This window comes from Microtus ochrogaster, unplaced genomic scaffold (genome assembly GCF_000317375.1).
Source record: "Microtus ochrogaster isolate Prairie Vole_2 unplaced genomic scaffold, MicOch1.0 UNK6, whole genome shotgun sequence".
Classification (NCBI taxonomy): domain Eukaryota; kingdom Metazoa; phylum Chordata; class Mammalia; order Rodentia; family Cricetidae; genus Microtus; species Microtus ochrogaster.
The window spans coordinates 11,859,565-11,872,589 of NW_004949104.1; the positions used below are offsets into that span (position 1 = coordinate 11,859,565).

At 42.1% G+C, this 13,025-nt stretch overlaps 1 protein-coding gene across 3 annotated transcripts in view; it reads right to left on the minus strand.

Moving 5' to 3' along the window:
* Nf2 (neurofibromin 2) overlaps positions 1-13,025 on the minus strand; it is a 96,370-nt gene that overhangs the window by 25,412 nt on the left and 57,933 nt on the right. For all 3 annotated transcript variants that reach the window (XM_005366144.2, XM_005366145.2, XM_026788715.1), the window contains exons 8-11: positions 11,519-11,653; positions 5,583-5,657; positions 4,019-4,132; positions 538-660 (exon numbers count right to left, since the gene is read on the minus strand). In XM_005366144.2, coding sequence (XP_005366201.1) covers positions 538-660; positions 4,019-4,132; positions 5,583-5,657; positions 11,519-11,653 — 447 coding nt within the window. The remainder of the gene's footprint in view (positions 1-537; positions 661-4,018; positions 4,133-5,582; positions 5,658-11,518; positions 11,654-13,025) is intronic.

The window sequence follows — 13,025 nt, forward strand, 5'->3', positions numbered from 1 at the left end:
AATCCCAGCCCTTGGGAGGCAGAGACAGGCGGATCCCTGTGAATTCGAGGCCAGCTTGGTCTACAAAGTGAGTTCCAGGACAGCCAGAACTAACAGTGAAACCCTGTCTTGAAAAACCAAAACCAAAACCAAACAAAAAACACTCCACATAAAGTCTTGGGCATGCTAGAAAATAGCTCTGCCACTGAGCCATATCCCAGTCCTAGGGTATTTTTAGACTGGAACATCATTACTGGCAGTTAGCAGGTAGAGGTAAGGACATAACAAATATCCTTCAATGCAGAGAACCACTCTGTTAGTAGTACCAGATTTTGGTTGGTACTACTTTCCAAAAGTTGGTAGGGCCAAGGCCAAGAACCCTGACTCAGAGGCAAGTCAGTTATGAAAGTGGAGTTTGACTGCAAATGAACTGAACCTAAATTTTTCAAAAAGAAAAAGTACTGGTGTTTTAAAAAGTGAAATAAATTCACAGTCCACAGAAGGCCTAATTTCACAAGTCCCATGTCACCTCCAAGAGCCCTAACCCTCAGAAATCACCAGAGCTTCGTTGGCCATTGTCGCTTCTTCTTTCATCTGCAGAAGCCTTCTCTCTAACTCGTCCCTCGTGCGCTCGGCCTCCTCCCGCATCTGCTTCTCTCGAGCCAACCGCTGACGCTCCATCTGGGGGTAAAAGAACAGTTCCAAGTCACAGTGCTGCAGAAACCCAAGAATGGGCAGTTTCTGGAGCCTCACTCTCCTCTGGGCTTCTTTCCAGTGTCTTCACTTGAGGTAGCCTGGGTCATTCTTGTTGTCTGCTGCTCTCTGTCCTAAACTAACTGCAGAATTAAAAGATGTACTTCTTGAAACAAATTCCAGTAGTGAGTACAAATTTAGTCTCCACATGAAGAGAAAAGAGCATTCTTGTGCACAATATGATATGACCTTACAAAGCTCTGTTATTTGGGAAACCTCACATGGCTCTGTTCTCTGAATGACAGTTCTCCATACAGGTTCCTCCTCCCCAAAACAGTGGCCCAGAAAAACACAGCTCTCTTATCTGTTCAGATGAGCTACCTTGACATTTTTAGTCCCTACGGCCCCTTCACACAATTTCATCCACAATAGCACCACTTCCCCCTCTGCTTACAGAGAATGATAGTTCCTACTCCGAATTTCACAGCAGGAAGCTGCAGTGGCTTTGCACGGTCTTGTACAGCCCCATGTGGAGGCAACTCACAGGCAGGCAGGAACACAGACCCCATCCTTACAAAAACAGTACAAAGCCTCTACTGCCATCCCCTAGCCTTCTGGATCACAATGTTAATTGGGCCACCTGCCAACCTTAATAAATGGACCAAGACTAAAGACAGCACAGTTCCCTGTAATTCCAGGGCACCAAGTTCAGAAAGCAGAAGCCAGAAGTGGCCAATGTACTATTTTCTGCCTTAGATAACAAAATCATGTTTAATTACTCCTTCTGGCTTCAATCTCACCCAAACTCTAGTACTACAAGGCCACCCTTTCTAAATATGAAGTTCCCTAAGCGCCCTGTAATTGAAAGAATCATGCAAAATAGATAAGCAATAAAGTAGGTTCTTTGATTTTCCTCTTGACCTCAGTGAACAGTTGGCAATCTGTTCTTCAATTTCCACTAAAATACAATTTCCATTTCCATTATTCTCCTTTTGGAAAAAAAAAAAAAAAAGGACCAGGCTGTCCCCAGTTCCCAGCCTTGTACTTTCTATGAGACCTTCACCTAAATAATAAAGGACTTCCTGTCCTTATAAAGAGTTTCAGATGCAATCCGTCCTCTGAAAAGAGGCAGCACCAGCTCCACTTGACAGATGAGAAAACTGAGTCACACAGATGAAAAGATTTAGCTGCAAGGTTGCCATGTTCCACCAGGCAGCATTTGCACTATTTCCTCCCAGGGCCCAGGGGCCGTCATACTCCTCTAACTTCTAAACTTTCCTCTGCTGAAAGTAAGGTCAACGAGTATGATTCTTAAAGTTGTCACTACTCCATGTTAGCGTAGTAGCACTTTTTTGTTCAGTAGAACCTATACCATTATCCCTAAAGCATCCAAAAGAAGACACTGATGGTCTACTGTTCCAGAAAGCAGAGGGCAAGCTCACAGCTCACTGCCTCACACTGGGTATTTCTCTCTAAAGCCTGGGGCTAGGAGCCAGCCTCTCTGGGGTTCCCAAACCAGAGAACACCACACAGACTAATTATTACACCTCTGAGCTTGCAAGTCCTGAGGGGAGCCAACTGCAGCTGTAGCTACTCCATCAAACAGTTCGTCCCAGACCACAATTGAAATTCTCACTAGCTGTGGATCTCAGTGAGCAGAGAAGGGCTGTGAGTAGAAAACATCATTGCAGCCAGTCCAGTCTGCTGATAGGTGCTGCCAGCACCTCCTGCAGAGGCCCAGCCATGTGTGTCCAGCTGACCTGCAGCAAGGAGTGCAGCAGGAGCCTTATTAGCATCCACAACATGCACTGAAATGGCGTCTTCTACTCTATCACCATCTAATTAGAAAGGCACTGACTTGGCAGGGAAGACAGACGTAAAGAAGGACAGCTAGACAGACAGGGAGACAAAACCATGCCTGGTTACTTTGTCCCAAGTCTGTGATAAGTATAGAAATGACTAATGATCTTTGTTTTTGTTTTTTGTTTTTTTTTTAAGATATGCTATTGGAACTTAGTATGAATTTCCCTTAAAATTTTTATTATGTCTATTTTATTCATATATGTAAGTGTGCACGTGACAGTCATAGAACAACTTATAGAAGTCAGTTTTCCCCTTCTACCATGTGACTGCCAGGCATCAAACTCAGGTTGTCAGGTTTTGTGGCAATTACCTTTACCCACTGAACCATCTCGCCAGCCCAAGTGCTTAGTTTCATAGTTGACAACCCATTATCTGAGCATTAGCTAAAAAAGATCCAATAGGAATGGAATAAGACAGGTACGTCTATTATCAGGCTGACAACAGCCATCCTTTATCTCGTAGGCTGAGACTGACCAAAAGTAATATCATCAATTAAAACAAGGTCTTTAGGTCGGGTGGTAGTGGCACATACCTTTAATCCCAGAACTCAGGAGGCAGGGGCAGGCAGCTCTGTGAGTTTGAGGCCAGTGTGGCCTACAGAGGAAGTTCTAGGACAGCCAGAGCAGTTACACAGAAAAACCTATCACAAAAAAAACAAAAAACAAAACAAAAACTAAACCAAATCAAAACAACACAAGATCTCTAATGATTATTATTCATTAATGTGTATGAATGAGAACACAAAGTTTGTAGCCATGTCCTATGGTGCATGTGTGGATGTCAGAGGACAATCTGTGGGGTCTGCTCTCTTCCATCTTTCCACAGGTCTCAGATATCACATGAACAATCTGTGGGGTCTGCTCTCTTCCATCTTTCCACAGGTCTCAGATATCACATGAACAATCTGTGGGGTCTGCTCTCTTCCATCTTTCCACAGGCCTCAGATATCACATGAACAATCTGTGGGGTCTGCTCTCTTCCATCTTTCCATAGGCTTCAGATATCATATGAACAATGTCAGGCTTGCACAGCTGGGCATAGTGGCATGTCCGTGATCCCAGAATTAGGGAGGCTGAGGCAAGAAAACTGTCTTGCGTTTGAGGCCTGACTTGGCTCCACAGAGTGTACCAGGCCAGCCAGGACTACATAGTAAGAATGTGCCTTAAACAAAGAAGATTGAGACTGGAGGGATAACTCAGTTTTAAAAAAGTACTTGCTATACCTGGGTTTGATCCCTAGCACTCACAAAAAAGGTTAGGCATAGTAGTAGCATACTAGGAATGTAGAAACAGCCAGAGTCCTAGGGCTTGCTGGCTTAGCTTTATCAGTAAGTCCTGGCCACTAAGAGACTTTGCCTCAAAAGATAAAGTAGATATTCCTGAGGAATAATACCTAAGTTTGACCTTTGGCCTACAAAATCAAGTGCACAAATACATAAATACACAAACCAAATGAAAGAAACAAAATCTGAAGTCTTACTCACCTGCTTCCTAGCCTTCTCCTCCCGGGCCTGGGCTTTCATCTGCTGAACTTCTAAAGAGTCAGCCTTCCTTCTCCTCATAAATAGGTCGTGGTTCCCAATACATAGCTGGAGAATCTATGGCACAGAAATAGGAGGAAATATGATAAATATATAAATTTACTTTGCGCAGCACTCGGGAGGCAGAGGTAGGCAGATTTCTATGAGTTTGAGGCCAGCGTGGTCTACAAGAGCTAGTTCCAGGACAGGCTTCAAAACTACAGAGAAACCCTGTCTCAAAAAACTAAACCAACCAACCAACCAACCAAATAAATAAATAAAAATGCCATTTAGCTGGGCGCTGGTGGCGCATGCCTTTAATCCCAGCACTTGAGAGGCAGAAGCAGGCGGATCTATGTGAATTTGAGGCCAGACTGGTCTATAAGAGCCGGTTCCAGGACAGGCTCCAAAAGCTACAGAGAAACCCTGTCTCAAAAAACAAAAAAACAAACAAAAAAAAATTTACTTTGCTGTCTACCAACCCACCATGGCACAGCTGCAATCTGAGGAAGAAAGGATGGAATAAAACACAAAAGCCGTGTTCTCAGTTCTGGGAGCATACACAGTGAATAGAGGATGCTCCATTCATCACCACAGTGTCCTAAGTCAAGATGTGGCAAGTCAGATGGCAGTTCAGGGACCATCAGCCAGGATTGGGTTGTGTCAAACGTTATTTATATGGAAAGAAATAAGCTGGCTTTCTCCCTCATACCAAAAAGCTGATTCCAGTTTCAAAAGTAACTTTATTTGAAAATACAGAGTATTTTTTTAAATCAAGATAAGACGTCAAGTAAGAAAACACAGAAGAACAAATGATCGAGGTTTTTTTTTTTGGAGGAGGGAGGTTTGAGACAGGGTTTCTCTGTGTAGTCCTGGTGTCCTGGAACTCGTTTTGTAAACCAGAATGACCTCGAACTCACAGAGATCCGCGTGAGATCCGCCTGCCTTTGCTTCTCAAATGCTGGGACTAAAGGCGTGTGCCACCATTGTCCACCTAGTTTACGACAGAGTATTTTATGTGTCGACATGAAAGGTGAAAATGTTTACTCGCCATAACATCATAAAGAAGGAAAACGAGCCTCACAAGGAGGATAATAATTGATAAAGAAAACAAACAAACAACCCAAGAGAAAAGTGGCCAAAAGACCCAAAGCAAGAACTGAACAGGGAATTAGATTTGATCAACAGGTATAAAGATGTAACTTCATTAGTAATTATAAAATGCAAATCAACATGGCAAGTGGAGAGCTGAGATGTACCTCAGCAGAATGCTTTCTGACATGCACTAAGCTCCAGATTTTATCTCCACTTCCCACCTCCCCTCCCCTCAAAAAGGTTAATTGTATAGGTTAAACCAAAGAGAAAAGTATTTACCAAATCAAATATCATTTTATAGCTCTTAGCAAGAGAAACTAGGGCCAGCTCCCTGGCAGAGAAGCATGTGTATGTGTATACATACATGCACACAGATCATTTAATTCCTTAGAAAGGTTAGTTCTCTGTCATGAAAACCAGGCTCTCAACTTACCAGCTTATTAACACGAAGCTTTGAGGAGTTAAATTTGAAGACATCAATTTTCTTATCCAGTGGTTTAATAGTAAACTGAAAGAAAGGAGTACAGTTTCATATGACATCAACCGGGAATCCACAAAGTAGCAACTACACCGCCTCTAGTCCTGGCCTCCTGGTGCCCAGGAATAAAGCCTTGGGTAAGTCTGAGACATACAGGGCCCAAGATTGGGACTGCAGAATTTCATGACCCTAACCATCTTGGGTAGCTCTGAGGAACGGACAGTGGCACCCAGTCACATTGCCATAGTTCTTTGCCTTCATAAAGTTCGCAGTCTAGTAGGACTTAGTCCAACAACAGCCAAATACTCAAGAGATAACACCATATATCAGTGTCTCACTGGTGGGACATGTCACAAATATCCTAGAGGTTTAGAGCAGATCTAGCACAATGGGAGGCATTACAGTTGGTCTTGGAAGTATATGGCAGAATAGCTAAAAGATAGGGTGGAGGGGCATTCTAGACAAGTCAAGTAATAAGAATAAATTCAGTATCTAGCACTGAAAATTAGAAGAGGAGGGGATGGTGAACAGGATGCTGACCATATTAGCTCTTTAGTAATTTGCACTGATACAGCAGGCTTAGATGGATAGGAATGCTGATAGGTGGTGAAGAAGAAAAACCTCAGAGGGGGTGACTGTTGTGGAATATTATTTTAACTGGGCAAAGATGTGTTACATTTGCTCATGCTGTGGAGTATTTAACTGAGAAGGTGTGTGCATTTGTTTCTGCTGCATTTGTTTAATTATTAAAAGACATGTTGCTGTTTCATATTGCTGGCCTAAGGCATCCGATTGATCTAGTAAAAAGCTGAATGGCCAATAGTCAGGCAGGAGAGGGGCAAAGCTGGCAAGCAGAGAGAATAAATAGGAGGAGAAATCTAGGTTGAGAAGAGAAGAGGAGCAAAGGAGGTAGAAGAACAAGTTAATTTAAATTAAAAGAGCTGGCCAGAAATGAGTCTAAGCTAGGTCAAGCATTCATATCTAATAATAAATCTCCATGTCATGATTTGGGAGCTGGTTGGTGACCCAAAAAAGAAAGCTTGGTATAGGTGACACTTAATACAGCACGTTACTATGGGTTTCTGAGCATGGTCAGTAGGTAAAAGATGCTAAGAGAAGAAATACAGTATGAAGAAAAATAGATTGCTGTAAAAGAGAAAAATACAGTTCCTGAAATCAAAAGGATTTTGACAACTTAGAAAGAGAAACTTAAAACACACAGACATACAGGGACATAGACACACACACACACACACACACACACACACACACACACACACACACACACACACAAGTCAACTGCTACTCTGAACCACTGAGGAGACCAGAAAGCTCCCAGATTCCCAGAATGCCCCTGGAAATGTAACTCTCAGCTGAACATGATAACACACACCTGTCATACTGGCTCTCAGGGAGGAAGATCATATGTTCGAAGCCAATCTGTTCTATATAAAGAGTTCCAGGCCAACCAGGACAACATAGACCCGCTTCAAAAACAAAACAAGGGGCTGGAGAGATGGCTCAGAGCTTAAGAGCACTGGCTGCCCTTCCAGAAGTCCTGAGTTCAATTCCTACAACCACATGGTGGCTCACAACCATCTATAATAAAATCTGGTGCCCTCTTATGGCCTACAGACATACATCAGGCAGAACACTATACATAATAAAGCTTTTTTAAAAAAAGCATATAGAGCTCTCTCTCTCTCTCTCTCTCTCTCGCTTCCTGCTCTCCCTCGCTTCCTGCCCCTCTCATTTCCTCCCCCCTTCGCTTCATGCTCCTTCAACCAAGGGCACTCCAATTAAAGTGTGATCTGAGAAGAAAAAAAAAGCATATAGATCAAATATATTTTTAAAATATTTATGTATTTATTATGTATACAATATTCTGTCTGTGTGTATGTCTGCAGGCCAGAAGAGGGCACCAGACCTCATTCCAGATGGTTGTGAGCCACCATGTGGTTGCCAGGACCTTTGGAAGAGCAGGCAATGCTTTTAACCGCTGAGCCATCTCTCTAGCCCAAGATCAAATATATGCTATGCATACGCACATATGAAAATGCCTTCCTGACACCCATTACTTTGTACAATTAGCATATGCTAACAAATATTATAAAAGTACACACACATTCCCAAGAAAGATTTGTACAGCCACCCCTAGCAAAGCTGGAAAAAATTTAAAAAAATGATTGAGCCAGATATACAAGTCTTGCCTGCATGTGGTTTCCATTCTCAGGACTACTAAATATAAAACAGAAAATGGAACAAAAAAATGAGTTGCTTAGCAAATAAACTTGCCGAGGAAGGCAAATTGTTGGATATTTCTTTACATGTTTCTATTGTCCAATAAGAAATGAGCACACATAGAATGATGGCAAAAAAATTCTTTGTTTAGACTTTGGACAAGTTAATTTAGTCATAGTATTGTTCTGGTGTAGAATATTATTTATGAATTTCATAAGCTTATTTTTAGCCTTGCTAATGAACCCTAGAGCTGTGAGTGGGAAGTCACAAAAAGTACAGAAACCACAGACAGGCTCTCTGTCACGTCAGGCCACATACGAAGAATCACTAACTGTTTTAGCAGGATGACTGCTATCCATAAGTTCCATTAAGGCTTGCCCAAGTAGCTTGGAGTCTGCTTGCTGTGCAAGATACTGATATGATAGAACATGATGGCCTTGAGAGGGCACGCTAGAGTTGGTTGTCTCACAGGGTATACTAGGGGACCTTAATCCTTGAGCTCTGAAAAACAAGTATTTGAGGAACCATTAGCAAAAGTGGGAGGCAAAGGACTAGTTACACAGTGGAACACTGACTACTTTAAGTCACATTGAGATTCCAATTTAAGAACCTGAAAACAAACAAACAAACAACTACCTAATGCTCACTTCTCAGGACAACCAGCTACAAAACCAACTGTCAGAATGTTTAGATGAAGAAATGCAATTGGCCTGGCAAATGGCTCAGCAAGTAAATAAAGGTGATTGTTACCAAACCTTAAGAATGGAATGTGACCAGGCAGTGGTAGTGCACACCTTTAATCCCAGCACTCAGGAGGCAGGAGCAGGTGGATCTATGTGAGTTCAAGGCCAACCTGGTGAACAAAGTGAGTTCAAGGAGAGCCAGGGCTGTTACTCGACAAAAAAAAAAAAAAGAGTGTGACCCCTGGCACCAACATGGTAAGGGAGAGAAACGACGCCTAACAAGTTGTTCCCTGAATTCTATACACTCACCCTGGCACATACTACACCCCCTTCCTTCAATAAGTAAATAGATAAATGTAAAACAGGCAGCTCACTTTGAGTTGGGTGTGATGATGCCTAACCGTAACACCAGCATTTAGAGGTGTTGAGACAAGAGGACTGTAAGTTCCGGGCTATGCAGAAAGACCCTGTCTGAAAGACAGAACTAGAGGGAGAGGAAGGGAGGAGGAAGAGGAGAGGCAAGTTCAATTTGCTTCAGCAAGCATGGTTGAGTAATCTAAACCACAGACTGGAAACAAGGGCCTAGTATTGCTTACCTTGAGCTGCTAAAAAAGAAAGAAATTTGCTCCAAGACCTGTAGACAACATGAAACATCACTGTCACTCGTGGCCTACTCTGCGTGGGCGTGCACAGGCCAGGCTGCCTGCTTCTGCCTGGTGTCTTGTGTTCTCAGGGTCCGTCTCTGGAACTCCCCAATAAGCAGAAACAACTCTGGTTCCCAGGCCTTGCCATCAGACATAAGATCTCAATGTACCTGTTTTCTGGTGACATGGATATCAAACATATCCCTGCCTTTACAGTAATTTCTTCTGAGAACTTGATCAGAAGTTAATGCACGTGTAATAGAGGCCCTCACAACAACATCGTCAGCTCCTCCCACTTTACTCTTTATTTATTTACTTACTTACTTATAGAAGGGTGGAGTATGTGCCCAGGCAGATGTGTGAAGGTCAGAGACATCCTGTATAAGTTAGTTCTTTTTTTTTTCCCCATGTGGGTCTTAGGAATTGAAGTAGGTAGTTCGGCTTGATAGCAAGTACCTTTACTCACTGAGTCATCTGAGCAGCCCACATTGTATTTTATTTTCTAAAGCAGTCAAGCCATTACTGACTGGAGGGCTAATGCTGGACTTTCCTCATTTCTGTTTGCTCTCTGGCACAAAGCAGATGTTTAATAATTCCTTTAAAATTAATGAATAGGAAGCCAGGGTAATGCTCAGTAGGACAGCAAAAGTCTTGCATGTGCAAGGCTCTGGGTTTGATCCCCAGCACCGTATAGTAAAGATTAAAAAAATACTAATGAATACATAAAACATAGGACTGCTGCATTTGAAAAACCATCATCCTATATAGAAATATGTGAATCTACTCTGGGCATATGCCTGTAATCTCAGAATTTAGGAGGCTGAGGCAGGAGTATTGCTGTTAGTTCAAGTCATTTTGGGCTACACAAAAATATTTGAACGTAATGAATGTTATCTAAATTCCTTAAACTATATCCCTTAACACCCTTCTAAATATGGATGGCAGCCTGCTATCTTCGCTCCTGTTACTGCTGAGAGAAATACCCACTGATGGCTAATCTTGGTTGTCAATTTGAGACTGCACCTAGAATCAAGGAATCAACTAAAACCCAAGCTGCTAGATATTCCTGTGAGGGCTTTTCTTTTTTCCTTTTTTCCCTTTTATTTTTTGTTTTGTTTGGTTTGTGTGGTTTTTCCAGACAGGGTTTCTCTGTGTAACAGTTCTATCTACACTAAAACTTACTTTGTAGACAAGGCTGGTCTCAAACTCATAGAGATCCGCCTGCCTCTGCCACCCAAATGCTGGGATTAAAGGTGTGAGGGATTTTCTTAACCAGATTAGGAAACAGGAAGACCCACCCTAAATCTGGATCATTTTTTTTCTGATGGTAACCCACATAAAAGGACACAGAATAAGGAAACTTTGCTTTTGCCTGCTTGCTCTCACTCTTGCTAGCAAGTTTATATATCCTGGTGCTACAGCATTCCTTTACCAATATTAGAGCTGACTTCAATGGGATTACAACACAGACTAAAACCAGAAGTTCTTCAGGAATCCCCCAGGCCTTCAACACACATCAAGACTGCAGAGACATCTAGCCTTGTGGATTGAACAACTTCTGGATTCTCAGTCTCTCCAGTGAGATGGCCATTGTTGGACTACTTGGGCTGTGCAAGTCAATCTAATGAATACCCTTTTAATATACATATTCATCCTATCTGTTCTGTTTCTTTAGAGAATCTTGACTAATAGACCTCTTGACAAAAACAAAATATATAACTGTCAACCTGGCATGGTGGTTCACGCCTTTAATCCCAACATTCAGGAAACAGAGGCAGATCTCTGAGAGTTTAAGGCTGGCCTGGTCTACTGGTCTAAATAGCAAATTCAAGGTCAGCCAGGACTACACAATGAAACCCTGTTAAAAATTAAGACAAAGAACCCCCCCTCCAACATGCTCTTTCTCTGTCTCTCTCTCCCTCTCTCTCTCACGCACTTTTCACTATATGTAGCAAACACAGTACATAGAGAAGCTTAACATAGATCACACTTAAAATACAAAGAAATAGAAAGTCAAGTTATCAGAAATGTTCCTTTTTCCTTCTTCTGTTCTTTGGGGTTTAGTCTTGACAAGTTGAGCTGCTCACTCTCCTGTTAGTCAATAGTGGGCTTTAGCCATGCCCTTTGAAGAAGGGATGCCAAAACCATTCCGTAAGTATTTTAAAAATCAACAACCAAAGTTCTAAAGCCTGGGAATTAAAAGACTTTCACTGACAAGGAGATGGCCTGGATTGGGAGCTTTGGCAAAGAGGAGAAACAGGAAAGGACCTTTTGCAGGACCAAATGTACCACAAGTGGCACCTGCAGTATAGACATGTCCTACCTCCTTGTCGCTGTAGGAGATGTTTCGGATTTCATTCCATGGGAAGGAGATCTTGGGGGTCAGCCTGTTCTCGGGGTCATAGATATGAAGCCCCAGAGCATCCACACCAAGCAGCAACTCTGTGCCCTTTTTATTCTGCAGAGCCAATAAAGAGCAGCTGTTGTCAGCTTCCAGCTGGGGATTTTAGTCAACTTTCTAAAGAATTTGGCATATATTGTTATATTTGACAAGTTTCAACAAGTCTCAACAGAAACCACAGCTCTCTTGTAACCCAGGAGGCTTCCAGCTTCTGAATTTAGGGAAGCAGAGGCAAAACAATACCATTTTTGTGACTGGTGTGTCCCTTGAGTCACTGTGGACTCAGGCTCTTGTCACTGGCTTGGTGGTTGAAGAAATGGTAATTTAAATGTTGTGAATATTACTTAAATAACCAGATTATCAGAGGAGGGCCAAAATCCACATGTTTGAACATTTCTCCCATTATAGGAAATGGTGGCTTCATAGTGCCACTGTTACTTTGTGGTAATGTTCTTGCCTGGCACATACAAAGCCCTAGCTTTGATCATCATCACACACATAAAAGTTGCTGGATGGCTAGAAGGAAAAACTTCAGTCTAGGAACTAGATGGTTTTATTTTAGATTACAATGCAGTCTTGTAGTTTTACTATACTATACCCCAATATGGTAAAACGTTAACTGCATTTTGGGGGTAGCTATGTGGTGGGTATATATGGCATTCATTGAAAACTTAATTTTCCCATATGTTTCAAATGCCTGATAATGTTGGAAGAAATGTATACAAATTATACTTCAATGAAGCTGTTTAAAATACCAGTTAGTTATATAAATGCTGTATCTCTGAGAGGACTCCTGGGCAGCAGTTAGTATAACCAGAGGCTTAGTGCCCTGTGCTCCATGTTACTGATCCCACTATGGAGCCATCCTCATAGGCAGACCAATTTGCCAGTGTTTTTTAGCCTTTGTAGTGGAAAGAAACTCCCTGCACACACAAGGACACTATAGCTCCTGACTCCTTGCTGACAATAAGGAAACTGAGCCAAGACTCAAGGGTAGGACAGCAGATCTGCACACTGAGAAGGTGCTTGGGCTGTGAGAAGTACCAATCTAACAGCAGGTGTTGGATGGGGAGGTGTGCGCTCTAAGATAATCTCTCTACTTGTTCTAACACCTGAAACCAGGCACTGCCACCCAGGCACAAAAGTGTTCTTCTTGTCTGCAAAGCTTTTCAAAGTAATGTGCTAACAGAAGTGAGACTTGTGTTCTTACATCTGTACCCCGTTTTGGAAAATAAGATATTTCTTTATGTTTCTGATGATTCAAATAAAAAAAGAAAGGATTCCACCTTTTGTTATCATTATGACTATAACACTCCTAGAGACTAGAGAGGGTAGCATAATAACTCCTCTGAGATTGTTTTAATCACCTAGTACCCCATTAATATGTTCAAATACATAATTATCAATTGAAATAAAATGTTTTAAGCAT